Consider the following 27655-nt stretch of genomic DNA (forward strand, 5'->3'; position numbering starts at 1 on the left):
CAGCAAATACCTGGATGTATCTGTCCTCTTGAATATAATTAAGGTTGTATGCGCGGAAATGCACTGCGCATACGTTCTTCGCATTTGAAGCAGACTTTCAAGATGGCTGCCACAACAAGCAAGTACGCTTCGCGATCGCCGAAAGCACGTAAATTTAAAGGATTTTTGACCGAGAAAGAGAAGAGAAGAAGATTGGCAGTTATCCAGGCGAACCGCTAACATAAGAAAGTTGCTGAAGTAGTTTTAGAATCAAATTCAGGTACGTACGTACGGTGTCAGTGTACGACGTAAACTTTGGTTGAGTCGTCTGCAACTGTATCCACAACTCGAATCAATATATTTTCGCATTTTATTTGTTTTATGGACATCGGATTATGCTTATTTTTGGGGAAACAGTGTTTATTTTTTCCTAATTTCACTAAATACAGAAATTGTGATAAAAAAAATATTTGACAACGAAGTTTGTCTGTTTATGACGAGGCGCCTTCAACTGCGAACTGATAATTTTAACTATACGCACAAAACTCCCAATTTGAAGGCATGATTGTCCTCACACTTCCATATAACCAAGGGGATACAATTTTAACTATGAATAAACAGCATGTTCAAATATTGTCTATATTTTGCTGTTTTGAAATCCATTTACTTATTTTCCTAGTGTTATAAATTTAGAGCATTGAAATTTCATCTGTTTACTCTTCAGAAAAAAATTAACATGTAACATGATGAACTTGCGGTTGTGTTAAGGAAATTAAAATTAAAATACTTGCATATTATAGTAGATACTTCAATTTTATTTTTTCTATTTGTTATTGTGTCAAATATTTTTGTTCTAAAATACATTGTAATATATATTTTTGGACATTTTCTCCCAATAAATGTTTTTTCTGAAAATAAGCCATGATCTAAACATTTTCATTATTGTTATTTTTACATGTACCTTATCTGAATGTGGGAGAGTTTCTGTTTTGCCTATGGCTCCTTCAGAAATGATGATTTTGGAATAATGGATTCTTTTTATTTCTGTAAATATTCATACATTTCCTATGCATAGTACAGATAGTATGTTAACATCTTACTGTTGTCAATATCTGTTAGCCAGTATAGTAGTGTAAATTGCATGAAATTTATTTACATGATGACTGTAATGATAATCTGATTTATTTTTACAGAAGTTACTTCAGAAAGTGCTATAAATTGGAATGTTGGACGCAGAATAGTACAGCTGTCTGTTCTAGCTGAGGGATTAAAAGCCTGTGCTGTGTGTTGTGAACACCTTGTTCTGGTGGATTGCCAGGAGGAGAGACGATATGGTCTTGGTAGTGTACTGTATATACCTTGCCAGAGATGTGGTGCTGTAAACCATGTGTATACAGGTTCGACACATAGGAATGCAAAATCAAACCAAGGATTACCTATATTTGATGTAAATACCAAATTAGCCACCGGTAAGATTTACAGCCAAACTAAGGATTCATCTCAATTATTAACCTCTTATGTTCATATATTGGTGGTCATACTTTTAGTAATGTAGGGCAGCAAAAACTAATCTTATAAAATGTTGAATCTATGTTGTTTCTTATTTCTTATCATAGGAATGGTACACAGTGGAATGGGAGAGACTCATGTGAATCACTTCCTTGTATCCCTGAATATACCGGGAATACACAACAAGACATTAAAGAAAAAAAGAAAGAGAAGCAGGTGTTGGTATTGATAATGTTGCAAAACGACTGTGTGTTAAAGCTCTAACTGAAGAACAAAAACTTAGTTCACATGAAAATCAAGTTGATATTTCCTTTGATGGTGCGTGGCAGCGCCGTGGCTCTGGCAAAGAATATAACAGTCTGTCAGGTCATGGTGCTGCTATACGGGAAGCAACTGGTCAAATTATGTGATAAGCTGTGCGTTCAAAGGGATGCAAAATTTGTGAAAATGGGGATATGAACACAAGAAAACATGACTGTCGTAAAAACTGGACAGGGAGTTCCAAAGGTATGGAAGGAGATATTGCTGTTGAAGTGGTAAAAACTATTAACAAAACTAGTTCTAAAACAGTATCTTTAACTATGGATGATGATACAACAACCATTCATAAACTAAGAACAGAAATTAACCAAGATATTGAAAAGAGACCAGATATGAACCACACCAAAAAAGGTCTAGGAAATAAACTATATGAACTTTCAAAAACTCACAAAATATTAACACCACGTGTTATCAAGTATTTTCAAACATGTTTTTCCTATGCTGTTACTCAGAGCAAAGGTAGGCCAGCTTTAATCAATCAAAACTTGCTTGCCATTGTTCCCCATGCATTTGGATCTCATGAATCATGTGATCGTAAATGGTATGGTTACCAACATCAGCCAGATACTTACTGCCACAAACGTCTTCCATATGGTAAAGATCTTTCTGAGGTAGAATTGCGTAAAGATTTAAAATCTATTTTTGAAATTTATGCTGCATGTGCAAATAAACTTTCTCTTATGAGTTCAAAACAATCCAATGAAATCTTTCATAACACAGTTCCTTCTAAAGCACCAAAAAACAGACATTACAGTAAATCAGAAAGTTTAAATATCCGCATTGCAGCAGCAGTTTCACAGAAAAATAGTGGATACACATATGTTTGTAGTGTTAACAAAGAAAATTGACTATCTCCTGGAATTGTTTCACATATGAGGGGAATAAAACTAGACAATAAAGCAAGAAAAAGAAAGATGCAGACAGAAAACAAAAAATACAAACTTAGACGTATACAATTAAAAGAGGAGCGAAACAAAAAATGTAATGCTACTGAGTTAAGAGAAGGTGACACATACAACACAAACATTGCAATTAGAAATGACATTGATATTACATGTATTCCTGAACCAGTTAATGCTCCTGTAAGTTTTCCAGTAAAAATACGTAAAGATTCTCCTGTTGTTGTATTTGATCTTGAAACAACATCATTTGGTATTGATTCCTCAATTTGTCAGATTACTGCATCTTATGATGGTAAAATATTTGATGAGTATGTTGACCCCTGTCAGCCAATACATCCAGCAGCATCCAAAGTAACTGAGTTGACATATACATGTGGTAAACTGTTTCATAACTTTAATTTAGTACCAACATTATCACAGAAAGATGTTCTTGAGAGTTTTATATAATGGATTCCATTAAATTCTGTGTTAGTTGCACATAACTGGAAGAATTTTGATGCTAGGATTCTGGTTAGTTGTGTGCAAAGATATGGTCTTTTAGACAAACTGAAACATAAACATTGCTGCTTTTCTGATACCCTCTCTGTATTTCGTGAAATTTTTCCACCTCGATCATCTTACTCTGAATAAAACCTGGTTAATGATTATTTACACACTGAATACAGTGCTCACAATGTAAAACATGATGTACATATGCTTCAACAATTGATTGGTAAATGTAATGCTGACATCAGCCATATTAGTAAACATAGCTTCTCTGTTGATTTTATTATAGAAGCTCTTGAACTTCTTTTGTGTAAAAAGAAAAATCTGTCTTCTCTTAGTCAACTAATAAGTAAGAAGGTAATTATAAAGTGTATGCATGAGAAAAAAGCTGCTTCTGGTCTGGCTTTTTGTCACTTGAACTTGGCTTATAGCAGAGGAGGGATAGATGGATTGGTGAAGTTGCTTAGTGAAGATTATTTTGGTCATCCACGGGTAATCAAACATAAAAAACATTCTTGTCACTATCACAGTTTTTTTTTGAAAAGAAGTAACTATATTTAAAACAATGATTAATGACTCTTGTGATATTTTTTTAGTTCACTAATCCATCCATTCGTTACATGACTTATTTGAGAACACTAGACTGATATTTGGTATGTAAATGTCTCATAGGGTGAAAATGGGATTATTCATGTAATGTTGGGGGGTGTCATTCAGTGATGCTATCAGTATTTTTCAATTTTATATTATTTTTTTAATTAACAGGCATATTGGCATATTTTCAGAAAAGAAAACACTTTTTCTTGTCCATTGTATCTAAATATATGTATTTATATCCAGATTTATACATTTGTATATTCATAAAATGATAAAGCAAGTGTTATATGATTTTAAAATATGTGAAATATTTAATTATATTAGTATTTATGGACCACTTTTATTTATTTATCGATATATGAATATTTAAAAAAACAGAACACAATATAAATATTACTTACAACTAAACAATACTGATTTTTTTGTCACTTCATGTATGTTACACTAGTCATACTCTGCCTTGTATGTATGTTACAGCACACCACACCCCTCCCACCACCATACACACCTGTGCCCTAACTGAGAATACAATGCTTTCATCAGTATCCCTCAGAAAAAAATAATACTTCAGTGCATTAGTGGCTTCACTTTGAATTTCTATATTTCCAATGAAAGGTAAGAATATTCTCCCAAGCACCCAGCCAATATATATAAACTGTACTTCATATATAAAACAATATAATCTACTGATGTTGGATGTAAATGACCATATTTGATGTACCCCGGTATGTATATTAAGGTCTCATGCCACTAATCAATTTAAATGCCTAGCAAGAACCAATGACATTTTTTTAATATTTTTTTCTCAGGTGTTCCTTGTTTGAGGGCGCGATCACCTGGGTCAGAGGTGAGACTAACATGTGGTCTTTTGTTTACTACTTAGCGGCTGTATACCTGTGGGATTATTCTGTGTGTATTTGGATGTTCTAATCTAGGTGTTTTTCCAGTGATTTCTCTAGGTGCAGTCCAAATACAGTAGGTGTGTCTTGTTTACCCGAGTTTTGCGAGAGTTTGAGCTGGCCAACATGTGTTTTTTTCATGTGGTTGATTACAGGCATGTTGATTTCCCATTTTAGAGCTATGTGTTCAACTTTGTTTATTATTTTCATATAGCAATCTCATCATATGTTAACATTGTCGTCTATGGAGTTTCAATTAGTGGTATGAGCCCTTGACAAGGGCACTGACAAAGGTCAAAGGTCACGTAAATGATCCAAAATGGCCACCAAGATTATTGAAACTGACAATTATTAAACTATTTTTTTCTCAAAAAGTAGTGCATAAGCATACCATTTTCAATGTATAATATGGAATAACTTCAGAAGTACTCAACATATACACAATTTCAAGAGATTTCCATGGATGAAATTTTTTGTAGGACAGTTTCTATGAATTTTTGTATCTAAAATACAAAACCAAATGAAGGAAACTATTGTTTTCTTTAAATAGGTAATTTCTTAAATTCATTAGAATTGAATTTAAATATGAACTCATATTATGTGCTGATAGGATAAAACCAATTTCAGTAAAAATTTGGATTAAGACTGAGTATAAATGACAACTTAAGTTATTTATGAAAGCTACTTAAAAATGCTGACTCAGCATAATTGTGAGTTGTGTATCTTAAAAATTAGTACATTAACCCCATGTTCTTTTTCTTTTCTATAAGTTTAGAGTAATATTTCCTCTACATCTGTAGTATTTTAAACGATTTTCCATAGATTTTTTATTTTGTAGTATACATCCTTAAATGAACATTTTTTTCTATTTGTAAATTAAATTAAAATAAATGAGATTAATTTCTGGAACTTAAGTACGGCACGTGAATTGAGACCTGTTTGAAGTAGTCATTGACATTTCTGGCCATATAAAGTGTAATTAGAATATGATTTGGGTGATCAGTTATTTGATTTATGGGTTGTAGGGGAGCAGAGGTCTGGATTTTGTCACTCTGTACATTCAATTCGAGATCTAAGAATGAATTATGACGATAAAAACTGCAAAATGTTCTAAATATCGAGTAAAAAAAACAGGTTGTGAAATAGACGACAAACGTCCATTTTGCAGGGCGTTATTTCGCCTCTAGAGGGCCAGTTAATGAGACATCAGTGAAAACTGATAACTGAACCCATTCATTCAAGTACGTCAATCCATAGAAGTGCTACTATAAAAAAGCTTGCTTAGTGTCAATTTAAAAGTTCAAACATGGTGAGATGTTGTGCGTATTAATTCCATAACGATTCATGTTATTTTTATGGAAATCCCAAGTGAAAAATCACGTTGTTGCTTGCGATAAATCGACAGAAGAACCAACATGAAAGTGAAGACACATACAACGTTCTATATTTTAGTAAACAGTGAGTAAATAAATATTGGAACGAGTTAAAACTAAATTATAAATATGCTAACATCACTTGAACTACAGTGCTCATCTTGCCTAACTTATCACTTTATAATCAACCGTTTATCGCCTAAACGACCGCATTCTATTGTTGTTTTCTTCTCGCGCGCTCATTGAAAACACCAACCGCTCGACCAAACACTGATTGCTGGCACAGGAGTGGTCGAAATGGCCGTTTCAATGATACATTTTGGGGGATACAACGAGTATTAACTATCATTAAGGGACAACGTCAAAAGATCGATGTCAGATAAAAAAAACTTATTTTCTTTAGTTTGGGGGGGTGGGGTGGGGGAGGGAGTTTGACCTCAAAAGGTTTCCATCCCACAAAAACGATTTTATTTTTTAATGAACTCAAAGAAATCATGGAGTATTTGTAGTTCGTTTTTTTTTTCTATCCAATCATGGACAAAAATAACAGAATATGAAAAAAACATCCAAGACGAGATAATGATTTGACCCGGAAAGAGGAAATGCTGACTGCTTGGGTGCAAGAGTAGAGAAGCGAGAAAATGTTGATGTAGTTTTTATTAAAATAGCGATGCCAGGTTTCCAACCCCAAATTATTGAACATGATAATCATGAATTGGTCAATGTTTGTCCTGTCTCGGCTTGAAAGACAGATGTCGCCACTGACGCACCTTAAACTCAGCATGGAAAAACCAACGACAATCGACATTCAAAACAAATCATTACCTGGACACGGTCGATAGGCATTTCAAACTTTCGAAATTATCATCGAAAGCCGAGATATTCACAAACATATCGTAATACCAAACATACGCAAATACACGAAGAGGTGTAAAGTTATGTTTTATGTGAGGCACATCGTGAAGAGTCAACAACCAGGAAAAGAAATCCAGAAATTACATCGATGTATTTTGCAAATCAGACAATCATACCGTACTTGTGTTGATGCATTTTTGTGGCAGTATGTAACGTTACAATATTGTTTAAAATATAATATTGCATCCCAAACAAATCTAGATAAAAGGGTCAGATTGAGTGCATATAATTATAGATAGTTAAAAACTAAATATATTTGATTTTTTGACGGCTATTCAACGGCTGTAGAAACATGAATAGAATAGATACGTGTATACGACAGCAATATGGCTACACCCTGTATGTCTAATAATAGTGATACCACAAAAGAACATGCATGATATCTAAAAATATCTGAAATTTATCTCTCTAGCAGACTGTGATGTCAGACATTGTGATTGTAATGTACAAAACCCAAGAAAATCAATATACTGCTTTAGATAGAACAGTAGAAAGTATACAATTGCTTACTTACAGGTAAATCTAGATCTAGAGTGTGGCTCTCCTTCCCAGGTCTCGTAGATTGTGATATCGAAAAATAGTTTACTGTGTAAATAATATATATTTTTAATGCATGTATTCGAAATGGTAACAAACAGCAAATACCCGGATGTATCTGTCCTCTTGAATATAATTAAATGAACACTTTCTTATATTTGTAAATTAAATTAAAATAAATGAGATTAATTTCTGGAACTTAAGTACGGCACGTGAATTGAAACTTGTATGAAGCAGTCATTGACATTTCTGGCCATATAAAGTGTAAAGAGGATATGATTTGTGTGATCAGTTATTTGATTTATGGGTTATAAAGGAGAGAACGTCTGACCTTTGTCACTCCGTACATTAAATACGAGGTCTAAGAATGAATTCAGGCGATAAAAACTGTGAAATACCCTAAATGTCGAGTAAAGAACTGGTTGTAAATTGAGACGACAAATGCCCATTTTGCAAGGCATTATTACGCATCTAAAGGGCCAGTCAATAATATTATTCATATGCACAATTTGTGCACACCCTGATTCAAAATGACCAAATGACGGCCAATTTTGTGCTAAAAAATCATCAAATATCAAGCATTTCTGGCATTTATTTGCAGCCGTCCATCTCTGAGGTGACAGAGGCGGCGGTCGCTACCTCAGAGACACTGACGGTGGTACAGCGTGTTCCCACTGGGGTGCTGACATCGATGGTGAGTACAGAGGTGGGATCAGTGCAGCCTTTAGTGACTGAACTGGTCCAATCCACCAAAACTTCATCGGCGCTTATGCAACCTGGGTACAGGGACAGATCTCATTGTCTTCCTGTACCGATGTTAGTCAGATGTAATTTTGAGGATCGGATGTATCATCTTTTTCCAGTTATTTACGTTTGTTGATGAGGTTTGTATTCCAATGTATAGCGTACTCTTGTCCCTGACAACCAAAATTATCATAGATTTATTTAGACATTTTCGGATGTTGTTGCCAGTGATCAGCTGGCCCATTGATGCCAAGTAGCTTAAATACATTGGGATGCATGCTGTGTACTCTGAAACTATGATTTTGAGAAACTGCTGTGACTATTTGATATGTGCATTTGCAGTGCATATTCCTAACAACCTATCAAGTGAGAATTCTATTAATGTATGTTTCCGTATTTTAAATTTTCTTCCCAATACGGTGTCATTCTATGCAGGAATTGCCATTGGTGATGTCGCAAGTTAATAAAGACCTTCCACTACCTCCATAACACTTGAAGGCCTGTCTCCGTTATTTTCTTTTACGTGATCGCTGACGCAGAAATCTACAAAAAATCACACAACGCAGTCACGTCCCGAAATCTGCGTCATAGTAGTTATCGAGCGGGTAACCTTTTGCATACACGATTTTCCCGTACCAGAGTGATGGAGACTTTTATTCGTATCAATTGTTCTGACCATAAAACTTACAGATATATGATACTGCGAATATTTCTTACATTATAGACCATTTACATTATTTATTAGTCGTTTAAGCTATTACTACCCCCTGCTCAATTGACACCTTAAAGGTACTGATGTATCAATTTCTTCTTTTCTTCAGATATAGCCTATATACTATAAAATATACTATGAAACACGTCATTATGCCAGCACGATAACGACAGATACGACTGCTGATTGGCGGTATAAGACCCATGTAACCAAAGCATGTGAAATATGTACTGAATCAGATTTACATCTAGTGACACTCGGGGTTTTGAACAGGGGTTCGTGTTCATGGATCTGGGAATTTTGTCTCGCTTGGCTGATAACACTTACACGTAGAGATACAAGATTCGACCCAAAGGAATACACATTAGTTCATTACAGATAGTTCAGCTTTATTCACCCATTTCTCTCCTCCATTCCCCATCTTACAATAGGTTACAAACTCTTTATTTTAAAAGCCAAGTCTCCAAGGCGTGACAGGGTAAACATGCGATCAGCCAATCACTACCCTCGTTGGCACGATCACGTGTATACCAGGGATGTGTCTTACGGTTAAAGCCTTGCAAAGTTACCACTACTAAATATAATAAGTAAACAATCTAGTTATCAAATTCCTGGAATATATGTTGCGAATGTAAAGTTTCTATCATAACAACGTGATGATATTTAAACTCAGCTAACTACATTCATCCAAACATCTTATAGTTCTAACTATATTGTGCATGCATACAATATTAAAAAGAATGACAAAAACATTATATAATATACGTTATAAGACACAAATCATCGTTAAACTAAGCAGTAATGATTTCATTCTCGTGATTTAACTCTGAGTTTAATACCATTCGGTGGAGACACCATAGCTCGGTTACCAAACACAGGAGGATTCTGTAAATGAAAAATAAATAAATAAAAAAATCCATTGTATTTACATTTTGAACGTTGTTTTTATTCCATTTGATTGTGTGTGTTTATATTTTGCACTTTTCTCTCTGCAAGCGCCATGAATTTTTGTCTTGTTTTAATTATAATTATGTCTGCATTAACACTATTTTTAATTGTCTCTGACAAAATCTAATTCATTGATTTTCATTGCAAAAGTAAACATAAATGTCATGAAAATTTGTCCATAACCATTTTAGTTATACCTACAATGGTGACGAATCATCCAAAAAGCCATATCTTCATAGCAATTGGACCAACTCTCCCAAACATATAATCGAGTGGTTCATGTTTCAATAAATGTAACCCTACCTATGTATTTTATGAAATGTTGATGATAAACGTTTTAGGTTTGAATGATTTAACAACCAAAATGACAATCAAATCCCGACCTCTTCCGAAATCTAAATACAATTTTACTATTAGTCTTTATATCAAAAGAAACCCTCTCCTGACAATAATTAAATATAAAAAATAATTTATAGAACAAACCACGCCAACTAAAATATAACCGCCTAAGTGGGGGAAATAGATATATTCCTTATCACGTGGTATGTACCTCCGTTTCTGCACAGGGTTCAAAGGTGAACTTCTGCAGTACACGAACCAATCCAATCTTTGCTTCAATCAATGCAAATCTCATACCAATACAGTTACGAGGTCCAGCACCAAACGGTATCCAGGCATATGGATGTCGCTTCTCTTTCTCTTCTTTAGTGAATCTATAATGAAGAAGTATGTGAAAGAATAATTTTATTACTAGTTTATTTAAAGCAGGAGGGTCGTCACCTGCGCACGCGCGGGAATTGAGTTACAAGCGATGATAACAACACACGCTAAGAACGCAAAAGCTCATGGGTAGACGCTTGTTTGTAAACAATGACACGCTAGACCACCTGACACATGCGTAGGTGACGATTCCCCCGCTTTGATGACGTTCAAGTGTTGTTCAGACATCACAATTGGATAAATATAAGTACACGCAAATTACGAGCCTATATCTAACAATATGCATTCTAGAAGAAACGTTTTGGTTATAGAAAAATGGTGGCTCGAAACAGCGTGTTGTTGAACGCAGACAAACATTGCATGATCACAACTCACATATAATTTGTCATTACCCCACGCGTACAGCACGTTGAAAGACCAAATAAAAATAATATACTATTTTTGTAAATTTGTTTATACACACCTTTCTGGGATGAACTTCTCTGGATCTGGATAATTGTCTGGATCATGATGGATGACATAAGGAGAGACGACCACAGTCATTCCTTTGGGGATATTTATTCCATTAATATTAACGTCTTGGTTGCATTCGCGAATCAGTCTATGAGTACAAGTTAAAGAAAAGAACATATAATATGAACACAGTTATCGTCACTCAGGTAATGCAATATTCCTAGTAATGCAACTGTATTGAGCATAATCTTCAGAACTCCCATTTCGCAGAATTAACTAATATGCTTCTCAAATTAATGTCACATAGCCAAAATGTAATCGGCTGGTTCTGAAATATGGAAATATCATAAATTCCAACGTTTCATAGATGATTTTGAAAATTGTCAAATGGTTGCTACTATAAATATCACTACATACATGCGATGAGGGGGAAATATTCTGAATGTCTCTGAAATTACCATATCCAAATATGTCATCTTGCTGACTGCCTCAAATCCAACAGCGTCATAGTTACACATGACCTCATCAATTTCTCTCTGTAACTTCTCTTGCGTTTCCGGATTGGTTGCCAAATTATAGCACACCAATGACATCGCGGCGTGGATACTTCCATATCCAGCAACCAGGAAGACAATAGACTGTTGTAATAAGATGAGATCATTCATTAGATAGTAGCATGACTGGCGAGCATACTAATGACTGATGACTTGGATAATTAGTGATTTGAAAGTTTAGAAACACCATTGAATTTTAGATACAACACTAGTTCAGGAGTGTAGAAGTATGTAAGGTTTGTGAAATAAAGTATTTAGGGAAGAGAAGAGAAGGGACCGGAATGCAGATGCAGGATATAAAAATGGATATATAATATATATAATAAACCCGAGCCAACAAAACATTTCTCGTGAAGTCATCTTCTGGATCACCATGTTTTACCAAAATATCACTCAGGCCACCATTTTAGACAGAAATATGATTCGTCGTGCTGATTCTTTTAGTTACGAAGAAGATGGAATAGGAATAGGAATTTGTGTTCAACGTACCTGTGCAATTATTTCATCCTTACTTAATCTCTTACACGAATTAACTGAAGATGGCATGTCTTCTTTAATATATTCCCCTCCGTTCTCGTCTTTATCATCAGCATCTTCTTTGTTCTTTACATATTCATCATAAACATCGTGGGCATTTAACATGAGTTGTAAGAAGTCAACTCTCTGTAAAAAGTTCGTCTGATTATAATTCAAGACATATGTTGTCATGATCGTATACATTATAATTAGTACAGTAATACGACAAAGCAATTCACTATTAGGTCATGTAGAACTATTATGCAAGGCAGGCTGGCTGGTACATGACCTGATTCGTTTATCAGATTTAATATCACTGAAATGGACCGTAATATCACTTACCTGGCTAGCATCTTCGTCACTTTCTCTTAACTTTATAGCCTGCTCAATAACGTCAGTAAAATAGCTAATAGTTTTTTTCGGAATAAATGGAATCTTAAACAAGTTCAGGAGTGGAGTAAGAAATGGAAAGAAAACTAGAAAAAAAGACAATATATGAGATTGTTAAGCTCTTTTAATATTGCGATATTATTGATGTCTATAATTGCTTTATTCCAAGTACAGTGCAAGACTAAACGAAATATTCCAGGGATGTTTTAAACCTAGGTGAATTAACAACCCCCGTATAAGTACTTACACACAATAGCAAACACCGGGTGGAACACACCAGTTTTGAATACCGCTTTGGCGTTTTCCACAAATGGATGTTTTGGTTGCGATTGCGAACTAATATCTACCCCAAATCCAGCACTTGCAATAGTGTCCATAACATAACCACCAAACAAACTGAAAGATAACCATGTATGTATCTTTTCAAAATACTGTTAAAATGGTACCTATACTGTTTGCAAGCTTTTGTTGAAAGGCCTTTTAATATTGAAATCAGAAATGTGAAGTATTTTCCCATTAATCGATCAAGTGATTATCCTCTTTAACACATTCTGCAATATGTCGAATTCGGGTGCGTGCCAAATAAAACAAACTTAGAAAGTACAATGATATTCATGAGCAAATTTGTTGTCACATATAAATCCTTCTAGATTTTCTGAGTGGCATATTTGCTGTCCATGGACAAATAAAAAGGCTATTTATTCTATATATAAACAGTTTCAAACCAAATGTGAATCACAATACAACTTACAACTGATAAATCCCACAGTTTATATTTCTTTATGTGAAGTGTGACATTTTCTATTTTCTTATTTGGAGGGTCAGCTGAAACAATTTGCATTTCTGTATTTGCAGTGTCATATAAGACAGTCTGTGTCCAGTATTTAGATTGTGACAATTTGTGTCCAGTTTGTATTTATTCCTTCGGAGAGTAATTGTTTGAATTCAGTATTGTAAGTGTATTGTAACTAATTGCGACAATTTGCATTTCCTTATTTTGGTGTTTGACAGTTTGATTTATTTAATCTGTGTGTGACAATTTGTATTCCCTTATTTGGTGTGTAACAATTTGCATTTCCTTATTTGGTATTTGTCAGTTTGATTTCCTTATTTGGTGTGTAACAATTTGTATTCCTTTTTTGGTGTGTGACAATTTGCATTTTCTTATTTGGGGTGTAACCATTTGCATTTCCTTACTTAGGGCGTGACAGTATACCTTTCCTCAACTTTGCAAGTTTCTGTTAAATTAAAGTATCTTTGCTGGAATAATCTTTCACATTATAAATTATGATTTTGAACCATACATCGATTAAATATGTACTTTTATATTAACAATATGAATTTGATTTCATAGTGAAAATACTTACTCTTTACACTCTACTATTTTTCCTTCTTTGCAATGTGCCTCCATGTTTTTTATTAACTCATCGGCACATCTGCTGATGAGAGGAGACATCTGAAAAATTATAGAAAAAGTTAAATGTAGCTGAAGGTACATATGCAGATTCGCGAGCACTTAAGACCTGTACTGATTTTATTATTATATTAATATATTTATTTAAACCCTTTTGTATATACACTGTTAACATTTCGGAGCCCTACTACATATGAACCTTATTACAAGTTCAATTTTAAAATACTGTTAGTGAAATCAACTAGTCATTATAAAATTACAAATTAATTCGTGATTGTTTGCATTTTACTAACGAAATGACTTTTGTTTAAAAACTGTTGACACAATTAAGACGTTGTATTTAACGATTATTCGGTGCCAACTTGAGCACGCTTGTAAAGCCTAGTCACAAAAATGTATATATATATAAATGTAAAACTAGGAAAGTATTAGTTTAATTAATTAATTTTAATTCATCACTGAATCAAAGAAGTGAAGTGTTATATTCTGTCAAACAAAATTTTTAATCCAACGACGTTAACACTTATTTGGTTAGGTGTACATCACAAAACTTACCAGTGTCATTTTGGAGCGACTGAAAGAAGGGGTCAGCGTTTTCCGTATAACCTTCCAACGCTCATAATCAAGTTGTAATATATCTGAATTCATTGGTTTGCTATTTAGACGATAGCTCTGGAAGAAATCATAGCAATTCCATGATATAGTTGGCGTGTTATTGCAAACGATTTAAGGTTAGCCCGCACCAAAACCAACTCGCCCGAGCAACAAAATGTATAAAATCGTCACGGCCACGTACTTCTAATGCATACATGTAATCATTTAGCAATTTTGTTGAAAGGGGTTTGCGGGGATTTCACTAGAATTTTTTTTTTACTTATTGCAGGTATACCTGTCCAGGAGTAACGTTAGTTCATTTCAATAAACGGAATGCATGATTGTTGATGAGTTCGGTAACGTCAAAAATAAAGTATTTGAATAGGTAATAAACAGACTGCTGATTAACTTTAAAATTCATAGGCGTGTGGAGTGCTGATATATACGTTCAGTTTGAAAACGTATTGAAATGACCCACAGATCAAGGTCGTCATCGCCACTTTTACATCGAACTCGACAACACCGTTACCGTAAGATCAAAATCACTAGTGTTTGAAATCGAACTCGTATTCGTCGAGTTGGTTTTGTGCGATTTGGTTTACGTGCGACTTTTTTCGGTACCCATTGCATCTTTGAGTTAATAACGGCGAGAATATATTCATTAAACTTTTCTTGACAAGAGTGGGAAATGTTATCTCACTTGCCAACAATAATACTATGATTTTAATAGACCATTTTCAGTTCACTGCGAGAATCACGCGTTATGCGTGAAATCGAACGTAAAAACAGCTGTACACATTTGATGATACACAATTTCAATTAAGTAAGGATATCCGAAAGCAATATTCCTCTGTCGAAGATCGGCCGGTCGATGTGAGCTACGAAATAAAGAAATTCTAGTTCAAAATCAAATCATTTGATTTTTGCAGCAGACTTTCGACGCGCGTCTTTCATGCATTTCGCGAGATCTCGCAGTTGAACGGAAAATCACCTATTATAATACCACGTAGCAATGAACGTTGTATACGGTACTGTAAATAAATCTTATTCAGAAATATTCAAAAAAAGAAAATCGCGCGTTACAAGAGTCCGCCATTGTTGCCTCCTTAAGCGCAGCTCCGGCTAGCGCTATTTTTCAACTTCATCGATTCTGCTCTAGATTTCCCAGCGTTTATAGATTTTCAGTTGCGCATGTTCTGCAGAGGAATTGTCCTACATATTCCTCCGGGCATTTTCTTTGTTTTAAATAGCTCACGTTTATTACTCAATGCATGTCTGATGCCATAACATACGGGACACTTGAACTGCTACAGATGGATGATATATTCGAATGCGTTACTCCACAGAAAGTGATTTTAACTCGCTTTGGGGATTTATTATACGCATAGCTCTGTTACCTATGGCGCTGAGCACTCGACAATTTTCGTTAATATACTCATGTTAGTGTATTCTGTTTTTCAACCGGATAAATGAAAACACAAAGTAATTAATCGCGGAAGATATATGCCGAGGCGTTTGTGCATCATTGTACATTTTTTCTAAAGAAAATCTAGGCTAAATTATCGCTGGTTTTTCGGCGCTTTCACATCACATGCACAAACCTTTCTTATTTGATCGGACCATAAGAAAGGCAGTAATAGCTCTCATTCGAATTCATAAATTTAGCAAATGTGTTTGTGTAATCACGTGGCAATTATTGTCAGGCCCAAACCAAGCACTGTATGAACGCTACTTTAGACCACTCATGTTATCTTCCGCAAATGGCTGTTCATGGCCACACCCTTTGATCTGGGCCAATAACAGCGACTCGGGAACAATAATTATATATAACAGGCGAGGCTAATAACATTACATTACATTCAAGTTCGGTGCATTCATAAAACTTTAACTTTATTTATACACACTGAAAGCTGTTGTAGCCCACTTCTGTGTATAGGTTTGCGACGCAAATTTATTGAGTGTGCATCCAGCTTGTGATTACCTTTCTGTTCTTGAACGATGAAAAGTGTTTTACACATATCTGTTTACACATCTCAGGGTCCGTGACGAGTAACGTTGGACTACGTCCTTCATAGATTCTGAATTATAAATTTCCAAAAAAAAGAGGAACATAAATACAAGAACATATCAATTTAAATTTGATTTGAGATTTGTATCTTAAAGACGCATCGAATGGGAATATGCACGTTGTAATCATTGCATCATCAGATGAGATAGATATCGCAATTTACATAATTATTTCAACAGACAATATAGTAAGAACCGTCAATATTTTTACTACGGATACACAATATTCACGAAATTAATTTTTCATGACATTTACTGTGACTAGTTGCAAATACATACTTCGATTGGTTATTTTGTATCATGACGTATGATTTGAATAATAATGAAATAATTTCCAAATATGCAAATAGAGACATACCCGCACACTTTTCCGTACTTCTTTGTCCATTCTAAGTGCTTAACTATCACTTCCTGGCAGAACAAATAATTATAAGCAATCAATATCGAGTTGTAATATAAAATACAATATTCTATGATTCAATTTAGGACATAGAGGACGTCTGATCCGCTGTACAAAACAATAAGATGTCTGTATTGTCTACAAATGACCCTTACCTTTCTATACTCTAATATGTTGCCTATCAGTGCCCATGATGTCGGACCACGGACTCCCATTTTCTTGAAAGTAGAGAATGTCCATGTTGAGTACCTGCCAAAAGAACGAACATATATTTCATATATTCCCTATGACATACATATTGTGTTAAATTGTCTTAGGGTAATGTAAAAAGCCGAAAAACTACACCTAAATCTAAAACCTCCCCTTTTGCAATTAATATTAAAGACTTTCCTGATTTTGTACAATGTGAGAATATGGATGTTTATGCCAATGGAGCCAAGATGTATGGGGGTCGCATGTAATGGGGCGATTGTCAGGTAAAGCATATATATTGCATTAGATGTTGAGTAGACTAAGAATTGGGCGAGCGTGAAATGCGCTATGCTAAAAGTATACCATCTTACCGAGGAAGGATTAAGAGACAATTCAGACAATCTAGACTTGCTAAGTTTGAAACGGCTACGCAATTAATTTTGCTAAAACATTATTTGGCGCTACGATGGATTGAACCGTCAGGTATTAAAAATACAGTAGATGCACTAATGGATTTATTTGCTAGAGAGCAGTATCTATACACTTGCAGTTATGAAGTTGAAATGCAAGTCGGAGAGAGTGCCCTTAATACTATGGGTGAGATGGCTACCTGCGTTGATTGCTGTGATGAAAATCGACAGTACACTGGTATTCACAATACATCTACATGTGTACTAAAAACGCTGTGTACACTGGGAGGGGACCCAGTTTTGAATACCCTTTATGGTATAATAATAAGGCAGAGAAGCATCATCATGCCCCCATAAGGCTAGGCTTCCAAGGAAAAGGCAAGGGGTGTTCAAACAGAAGTTCCTATGACACTTATATCTGAAAACGGTCATAGCCAAGTTTGCAAGGTAAATTTTCCGGGAGGTCACATACCTTCTCTAGGGTGTTAATATTGAAAAAATCCGAACTCAGTGGGAAAAAGGACCGTAGGAAAAGTGTTCTCTGAAAGTAAACTGACTTACGTAGTGCATGGGGTAGAGACAAGATCACAGTTTTGGTCTAGGGACAAACCAAAATTCCCTCTTAAGGTCCAAAGTGTTTCATTAAAAGTTTTGATCACAACTGAGGGTTAAAAGCAGCACAAAATAGTGATCCAACTTTGATGTGAGCAAGGGAATTGGCTACAAAAGTACTGAAAATAAATACTGGCACTTCAAATATCTACAATTTCCTCTTTAAAATAGGGTTGCTGTATCGTCATTTTCACTCCCCATCATTGTCAACACACTTATCCAAAAGGGGAAATAGGAAAGTTCCCTTTGGGTACGATACTTTTTAATAAGGTGATGGATTTTGTTGAATTCATAAAACTTGGCACTTTAAAAGGTGGGAGTCATCGCGCCACGCATGTGCGAGATATATGGGTCTAAAATAAACAAAGGTGGCGACTTTGACTGTTGTACAGGTAAATGAGTACAAACTGAAACGTTACCAAGCTTTAATTATGTATTTTTAGGTGATTGGAAGATATACGTATCAAAGGACTTACCGGCGGTAATTCGTACAAATCGCGCCCAGGTTAACCTCATACTTGTGTTACCCATTAGAAGAGCGCATTGGATTGTGTAAAAATCAATATTTATCAACACAAATTTCCCACAAATATCTCACCACTGCCCTTTAATTGGTCATCACTATATCATAACTGTGGTCGATTATGCAATCCGTGCAACAGAAGTTGTAGCTGAAGCATTGTTCCTTATGCATATGCATTGTTGGTTAGTAGTCCCGGAACTAGTATTTACAGACCAGGGTATACAGTTTGTGAGTGATGTGATTGGGGAGGTGAGTAAGCTGTTGTCAATTAAGGAGCTGACTACTACTCATAATCACTCACAATGCAATGTTCTGCTACATTGTTTTAGTGCCACTTTAAAGGACATGTTTACTGAATAACAAAAAGAATTGGGATTGGTGTATATCACCTATATTGTTTGCATACTGTGAGCAGGTTCAGGCTGGCTCAGGCTTCTCACTTTTTGAACTAGTGTGCGGTAAGGTCTGTGGACAGAGGAGGCTACCAATCCAGAGGCCATTCCCAATAAGACTATGTACTTAACATGATAATTGTTTGAAATCCCCCTGGCCGATAGCACAGCAGGAAGTTAAATGAGAGATATAGATTGCATTTTGACAAAGAAAAGTTGGTGACCAGGTTTTGCTTTTGTTGCCCACTTCTGTAGGTGAACTGCGTATGCAATGGCAAGGGCCATATGAAATTAAAGAGCGAGTAGGGCAGGTGGACTATCGCATAGACACAAATGGTAAACTGAAATTATACTATACCAACATATTAAAAAAGTATGAGAGAAAGACCTTGAATACAGGTGAGAAACATTTTATTTTATTACGCACACACAAGTAGATGCTTTAGAGCTGTTAACATGCATATCCACAGACCAGATCAAGCAGATGATGGTTTAAGTATCGGTCTCCAGACATAATTTGCAACTCCTTTGATAGACAAAAAATAGTCATTAAGGAGGTGAAAGATATGTTAAATATGGGCGTCATAGAACGGTCTGATTCACCCTTATCACGCTCTTATTGTCCTGATTAGGAAAGGCGCTGTTTGGTGACATCATTCTGTATATTGAGAGGCCTATAATCACACTGAATAATCCCAAACTGCAATAGTTCCAAGAAATGAGAATTCTTTTTGTACCATTGCACACTTTCTAGGGACATGGACAGCAATAACAAACACAAAATGACAAAGCAATGTACATTTGGTAGCAATACAATATTGCTGCTTTGACCTGATGTTTTCTCCAATTATATTTCATTAAAATCTCCAAAGTTAAATTATTCCAATTTGTTATTACCAAATTTCAGTGTACACAATCACAATCCAGGTCTAAATCATATATTACTTACAGATATAGTAGAGATCCCACTATTCCAAGAATCAAACTTATGGGGGATGACATGAGAGACGACAAAAGCAGCTCCATCACTTAGTGCTTATTCTGTTGCTCCACCTATAAGACAAATTATCTGCGATGAAATTTTACATTCCTTTAATACAAATTTAAAGATGGGCATATTCTGCATATTGTTATGTATAAGTGCTGGACGTAGGAAGTGTAAATAGTAATTCATTTGACAAGTCTAAAACGTTTGTTCAAATAAACTGCCACTAGGCTATAATATATGTGACAAATCAGTTGATTTATTTGTTTGAACAATTAAAGTTTAAACCATATGGATAATGGATATCACTGTTTGACAACAAAATTTTGTAATAATACTGAAATTAGCATATTTGAAAACTATTCATTAATTCAATAAACAAATGGCCATAGTCTACATCACGACTGTAGATACACCATAGATTCATCGTGTGGGTTATGTATATCTAATATATAAAATAGTGATACCACAAAACAACATGCATAATATCTAAATATTTCCTAAAGTGACTGTGATATCCGACATGGTTTGTAATGTAAGAAAAGAAAATTAGTTCTTAATATATAAACATATTATTTTAGAAAAAACGCCAGAATGTATAAATTTGCTAACTTACAAGTAATTCTGGATGTCGAGTGTGGACTTCCTTCCCAGGTCTGGCAGACAGTGATATCTAAAAATGGTGTGCTGTGTAACTAATATATATTTGTATTGCATATACCAGTAAAAAACAGAAATTGTGCGTATTCAAAATGGTAAAAAACAGGAAATGCCCGGATGTGTTGAATATAATTAAAAACACTTTTTTTCTATTTGTAAATTAAATTAATTCCTGGAACTTAAGTATGGAATGTGAATTGAGACCTGTTTGAAGCAGTCATTGACATTTCTGGCCATATAAAGTGTAACTAGAATATGATTTGTGTGATCAGTCATTTTATTTATGGGTTGTGGTGGAGCAGAGGTCTGGATTTTGTCAATCTGTACATTGAATGTGCGATCTAAAAATGAATTCTGGCGATAAAAACTGTGAAATGCCCTAAATATTGATTATAAGTCGGGTTTTGAAGTAGACGACAAACGCCCATTTTGCATGGCGTTATTTCGTTATTTTGAATAGGGCAATGCCGACTCCTTTGGACCGAGAGTAGAGGAGCGAGAACAATTTTTATGTTTTTTTTATTGAAATAACGTTGCCAAAGTCATGTCGGCCCGGTAACATTTGACATCAAAATTGAGTCATGATCAGTGGCTCGTCTCGATCTGTGAAAGGTTTTTCACAAACCAGTCCCTCTGTGATAGTAAAAACGGGCCACATGCCACGACAAAATCAAACAGAGATTGACATTTATAAATAATTTATTCCGCATCAGAAAAAAACAAAGTGTCAAATTTAGGTGTTGCCGTAAATATTTGGCGACAGGTCGAGGAACAGTTGGAAATTCATGATTCCGAGAAGACCTCCGGTTCTGAAAATTATCTACCTTCGTCTGGCTTACCGTATTTTCTGAACTTGCAAAAAAAGCTGATTGGCCGTGTACCCCACTGTATCTCAGTCTATTTTTTTTCTTTTTGAACTGAGGTCAAATCCTCTTTGTCAAAATATAGCGATGCTGCTCGAGTCTACATCAGGTTAGTAGATACGCCATAGATAGATATATCATGTGGGTTATGTATATCTAATACATGTATATAAAATAGTGATACCACAAAACAACATGCATAATATCTAAAAAAAATATCCGAAAGTTATCTCTCTGGCAAACTGTGATGTCCGACATGGTTTGTAATGTTTGTAATAAAAAACATCTTTCCCCTAGGAATACCAGTTATCAATATATGAATATACTGCTTTAGAAAAACGATAGAACGTACAAATTGGCTAACCTACAGGTAAATCTGGATCTAGGGTGTGGTTTTTCTTCCTGGTCTGCTCGACAGTAATATCTAAAAATAGTTTGCTGTGTAACTAATATATATTTTTATTGCATATACCAGCAAAAATCAGAAAATGTGCGTATTCAAAATGGTAAAAATCAGGAAAAGCCCGAATGTGTCTGGCATCTTGAATGTAATTGTATATTAAATTGACAATAAATGAAATTAGTTACTGGAATTTAAGTACGGAATGTGAATTGAAACCTGTTTGAAGCAGTCATTGACATTTCTGGTCATATAAAGTGTAACTAGGATATGATTTGTGTGACCAGTTATTTTATTTATGGGTTATAACAGAGGTCTGGCTTTTGTCACTCTGTATATTGAATGTGAGATCTACGAATGAATTCTGGCAATATAAACTGCAAAATGCCCTAAAGAATCGAGTTGTGAATTAGACGACAAACGCACATTTTGCATTGGCGATATCTCGCATCTCGGGGCCAGTCAATGACGTCAATGGCTAAAGGAATTAAGTTTTTTATCCTACATTGAACTTTTGATGTTGTCCCTAAATGCTGAACAACACTTCAAATTTATGCCACTTTATATGGTTCGCGAAGGGAACTTGAACTGTGTTCTCTGTTACGTGAGTACTTATTTGGGTAATTGTTCTGATTTAAACGAATCAAATGTAATATTTTATTTTATTTTTTGGAATTGGGATGGAAGTGTGGAACAGAAACAAACAGCTTTAAAGCAAATTAGTCTTTGTTAATTTATCATACATATGTAATGTGAATTGAGTGTGTTCCAAAAAATGCTGATTGAGCGGGACTGTGTTCCATTTATATATAGGGTCGCTCGCTTCTTTCAGTAATGATTATCGAAATATTTACGTGAAAAGGGAAATGCTGACTGCTTGGGTGCGAAAGTAGAGAGGCGAGAAAATGTTGATGTAGTTTTTATTAAAATAGCGATGCCAGGTTTCCAACCCTCAAATTACTGAACATGATAACCATGAATTGGTCAATGTCTGTCCTGTCTCGGCTTGAAAGACAGATGTCGCCACCGACACACCTTAAACTCGGCATGAAAAAACCAATGACGATCGACATTCAAAACAAATTATTACCTGGACACGAAATTATCGTCGAAAGACGAGATATTCACAAACATATTGTAATACCAAACATACGCAAATACACGAAGAGGTGTAAAGTTATGTTTTATGGGAGGCACATCGTGAAGAGTCAACAATCAGGAAAAGAAATCCAGAAAATACATCGATGTATTTTGCAAATCAGACAATCATACCGTACTTGTGTTGATGCATTATTGTGGCAGTACGTAACGTTACAATATTGTTTAAAGTACCATTTTGCATCCCAAACAAATCTAGGTAAAAGGGTTAGATTGAGTGCATATATAGATAGTTAAAAACTAAATATATTTGATTCTTTGACGGTTATTCGACGGCTGTAGAAACATGAATAGAATAGATACGTGTATACGACAGCAATATGGCTACACCATGTATGTCTAATAATAGTGATACCACAAAAGAACATGCATGATAGCTAAAAATATCCTAAATTTATCTATCTAGCATACTGTGATGTTCGACATGGTTTCTCTTTTTTCGCGAGGAAAACCGGTTATTAAAATATGAATATATTGCTTTAGAAAAACGCCAGAACGTATAAATTGGCTAACTTACAAGTAAGTCAGGATCTAGAGTGTGGCTCTCCTTCCCAGGTCTGGTAGACTGTGATATCGAAAAATGGTTTGCTATGTAAATAATATATATTTTTAATGCAGGTATTCGAAATGGTAACAAACAGCAAATACCCGGATGTATCTGTCCTCTTGAATATAATTAAGGTTGTATGCGCGGAAATGCACTGCGCATACGTTCTTCGCATTTGAAGCAGACTTTCAAGATGGCTGCCACAACAAACAAGTACGCTTCGCGATCGCCGATTGCACGTAAATTTAAAGGATTTTTGACCGAGAAAGACAAGAGAAGAAGATTGGCAGTTATCCAGGCGAACCGCCAACATAAGAAAGTTGCTAAAGTTGTTTTAGAATCAAATTCAGGTACGTACGTACGGTGTCAGTATACGACGTAAACTTTGGTCGAGTCGTCTGCAACTGTATCCACAACTCGAATCAATATATTTTCGCATTTTATTTGTTTTTATGGACATCGGATTATGCTTATTTTGGGGGAAACAGTGTTTATTTTTTCCTAATTCCTGTTACACTAAATAAAGAATTTGTGATAAAAAAAATATTTGACAACGAAGTTTGTCTGTCGCGTCGTCTGCAGCTTTCATTATTTATGACGAGGTGCCTTCAACCGCGAACTGGTAATTTTAACTATACGCACCAAACTCCCAATTTGAGGGCATGATTGTCCTCACACTTCCATATAACCAAGGGGATACAATTTTAACTATGAATAAACAGCATGTTCAAATATTTTCTATATTTTGCTGTTTTGGAATCCATTTATTTATTTTCATAGGGATATAAATTTAGAGCATTGAAATTTCATCTGTTTACTCTTCAGAAAAAAATTAACATGTAACATGATGAACTTGCGGTTGTGTTAAGGAAATTAAAATGAAAATACTTGCATATTATAGTAGATACTATATTTTATTTTTTCTATTTGTTATTGTGTCAAATATTTTTGTTCTAAATACATTGTAATATATATTTTTGGACATTTTTCTCCCAATAATTGTTTTTTCTGAAAATAAGCCATGACCTAAACATTTTTATTATTGTTATTTTTTACATGTACCTTATCTGAATGTGAGAGAGTTTCTCTTTTGCCTATGGCTCCTTTAGAAATGGTGATTTTGGAATAATGGTTTCTTTTTATTTCTGTAAATATTCATACATTTCCTATGAATAGCACAGATAGTATGTTAATATCTTACTGTTGTCAATATCTGTTAGCCAGTATAGTAGTGCAAATTGCATGAAATTTATTTACATGATGACTGTAATGATAATCTGATTTATCTTTACAGAAGTTACTTCAGAAAGTGCTATAAATTGGAATGTTGGACGCAGAATAGTACAGCTGTATGTTCTAGCTGAGGGATTAAAAGCCTGTGCTGTGTGTTGTGAACACCTTGTTCTGATGGATTGCCAGGAAGATAGACGATATGGTCTTGGTGGTGTACTGTATATACCTTGCCAGAGATGTGGTGCTGTAAATCATGTGTATACAGGTTCGACACATAGGAATGCCAAATCAAACCAAGGATTACCTATATTTGATGTAAATACCAAATTAGCCACCGGTAAGATTTACAGCCAAACTAAGGATTCATCTCAATTATTAACCTCTTATGTTCATATATTGGTGATCATACTTTTAGTAATGTAGGGCAGCAAAAACTAATCTTATAAAATGTTAATCTAAGTTGTTTCTTATTTCATAACATAGGAATGGTACACAGTGGAATGGGAGAGACTCATGTGAATAACTTTCTTGCCTCACTGAATATACCGCGTATACACCACAAGACATTAAAGAAAAGAGAAAGACAAGCAGGTCATGGTATTGAGAATGTTGCAAAACGACTGTGTGTTAAAGCTCTAACTGAAGAACAAAAACTTAGTTCACATGAAAATCAAGTTGATATTTCCTTTGATGGTGCATGGCAGCGCCGTGGCTCTGGCAAAGAATATAACAGTCTGTCAGGTCATGGTGCTGCTATAGGGGAAGCAACTGGTAAAATTATGGGATATGCTGTGCGTTCAAAGGGATGCAAAATTTGTCAAAATGGGGATATGAACACAAGAAAACCTGACTGTCGTAAAAACTGGACAGGGAGTTCCAAAGTTATGGAAGGAGATATTGCTGTTGAAGTGGTAAAAACTATTAACAAAACTAGTGCTAAAACAGTATCTTTAACTATGGATGATGATACAACAACCATTCATAAACTAAGAACAGAAATTAAGATATTGAAAAGAGACCAGATATGAACCACACCAAAAAAGGTCTAGGAAATAAACTATATGAACTTTCAAAAACTCACAAAATATTAACACCACGTGTTATCAAGTATTTTCAAACATGTTTTTCCTATGCTGTTACTCAGAATAAAGGTAGGCCAGCTTTAATCAATCAAAACGTGCTTGCCATTGTTCCCCATGCATTTGGATCTCATGAATCATGTGATCGTAAATGGTGTGGTTACCAACGTCAGTCGGATACTTACTGCCACAAACGTCTTCCATATGGTAAAGATCTTTCTGGGGTAGAATTGCGTAAAGATTTAAAATCTATTTTTTGAAATTTATGTTGCATGTGCAAATAAACATTCTCTTATGAGTTCAACACAAGCCAATGAAAGCTTTCATAACACTGTTGCTTCTAAAGCACCAACAAACAGACATTACAGTAAATCAGAAAGTTTAAATATCCGCATTGCAGCAGCAGTTTCACAGAAAAATAGTGGATACACATATGTTTGTAGTGTTAACAAAGAAAATGGACTATCTCCTGGAATTGTTTCACAGGTGAGGGGAATAAAACTAGACAATAAAGCAAGAAAAAGAAAGATGCAGACAGAAAACAAAAAATACAAACTTAGACGTATACAATTAAAAGAGGAGTGAAACAAAAAATGTAATGCTACTGAGTTAAGAAAAGGTGACACATACAACACAAACATTGCAATTAAAAATGACATTGATATTACATGTATTCCTGATTCTCCTGTTGTTGTATTTGATCTTGAAACAACATCATTTGGTATTGATTCCTCAATTTGTCAGATTGCTGCATCTTATGATGGTAAAATATTTGATGAGTATGTTGACCCCTGTCAGCCAATACATCCAGCAGCATCCAAAGTAACTGGGTTGACATATACATGTGGTAAACTGTTTCATAACATTATCACAGAAAGATGCTCTTGATAGTTTTATAGAATGGATTCCATTAAATTCTGTGTTAGTTGCACATAACTGTAAGAATGTTGATGCTAGGATTCTGGTTAGTTCTGTGCAAAGATATGGTCTTTTAGACAAACTGAAAAATAAACATTGCTGCTTTTCTGATACCCTCTCTGTATTTCGTGAAATTTTACCACATCGATCATCTTACTCTGAAGAAAACCTGGTTAATGATTATTTACACACTGAATACAGTGCTCACAATGCAAAACATGATGTACATAAGCTTCAACAATTGATTGGTAAATGTAATGTTGACATCAGCCATATTAGTAAACATAGCTTCTCTGTTGATTTTATTATGGAAGCTCTTGAATTTCTATTGTGTAAAAATAAAAATCTGTCTTCTCTTAGTCAACTAATAAGTAAGAAGGTAATTACAGAGTGCATGGCTGAGAAAATAGCTGCTTCTGGTCTGGCTTTTTGTCACTTGAACTTGGCTTATAGCAGAGGAGGGATAGATAGATTGGTGAAGTTGCTTAGTGAAGATTATTGTGGTCATCCACGGGTAACCTAGCATAAAAAAACATTCTTGTCACTATCACAGTTTTTTGAAAAGAAGTAACTATATTTAAAACAATTATTAATGACTCTTGTGATATTTTTTTTAGTTCACTAATCCATCCATTCGTTACATGACTTCTTTG

The 27655-nt window shown here is 34.8% G+C and overlaps 1 protein-coding gene and 1 long non-coding RNA gene across 2 annotated transcripts; one reads left to right on the top strand and one right to left on the bottom strand.

Annotated features, from left to right (window-relative positions):
- Positions 1–84: 84 nt before the first annotated feature.
- On the top strand, positions 85–1276 carry LOC146731586 (uncharacterized). Its single transcript, XR_014926966.1, has 2 exons — positions 85–259; positions 1173–1276. It is a non-coding gene; the product is annotated as an uncharacterized LOC146731586 (long non-coding RNA).
- Positions 1277–9342: 8066 nt separating this feature from the next.
- On the bottom strand, positions 9343–23858 carry LOC144349705 (cytochrome P450 3A29-like). The gene is made up of 14 exons (XM_085492821.1): positions 23743–23858; positions 20109–20212; positions 17186–17279; positions 16989–17041; positions 16545–16641; positions 14525–14641; positions 13923–14011; positions 12803–12951; positions 12508–12641; positions 12139–12312; positions 11513–11733; positions 11106–11243; positions 10473–10635; positions 9343–9859 (listed from the first exon to the last, which is right to left on the bottom strand). Exons 2-14 carry the CDS (start codon positions 20183–20185, stop codon positions 9782–9784), a joined length of 1584 nt encoding a protein of 527 aa, XP_085348947.1. The 5' UTR covers positions 20186–20212; positions 23743–23858; the 3' UTR covers positions 9343–9781.
- Positions 23859–27655: the final 3797 nt, after the last annotated feature.

This window comes from Saccoglossus kowalevskii, chromosome 18, assembly GCF_978046115.1.
Source record: "Saccoglossus kowalevskii chromosome 18, keSacKowa6.1, whole genome shotgun sequence".
NCBI lineage: Eukaryota > Metazoa > Hemichordata > Enteropneusta > Harrimaniidae > Saccoglossus > Saccoglossus kowalevskii.

Coding starts and splice junctions, on each gene's coding strand:
- LOC144349705 (XM_085492821.1), bottom strand. CDS start 20,185: ATGGAGCTGCTTTTGTCGTCTCTCATGTCATCCCCCATAAGTTTGATT. Junction 14,642..16,544: donor CATCGTTCAAGAACAGAAAG/GTAATCACAAGC, acceptor GATTTCTTCCAG/AGCTATCGTCTAAATAGCAA. Junction 11,734..12,138: donor AGGATGAAATAATTGCACAG/GTACGTTGAACA, acceptor TTATTACAACAG/TCTATTGTCTTCCTGGTTGC.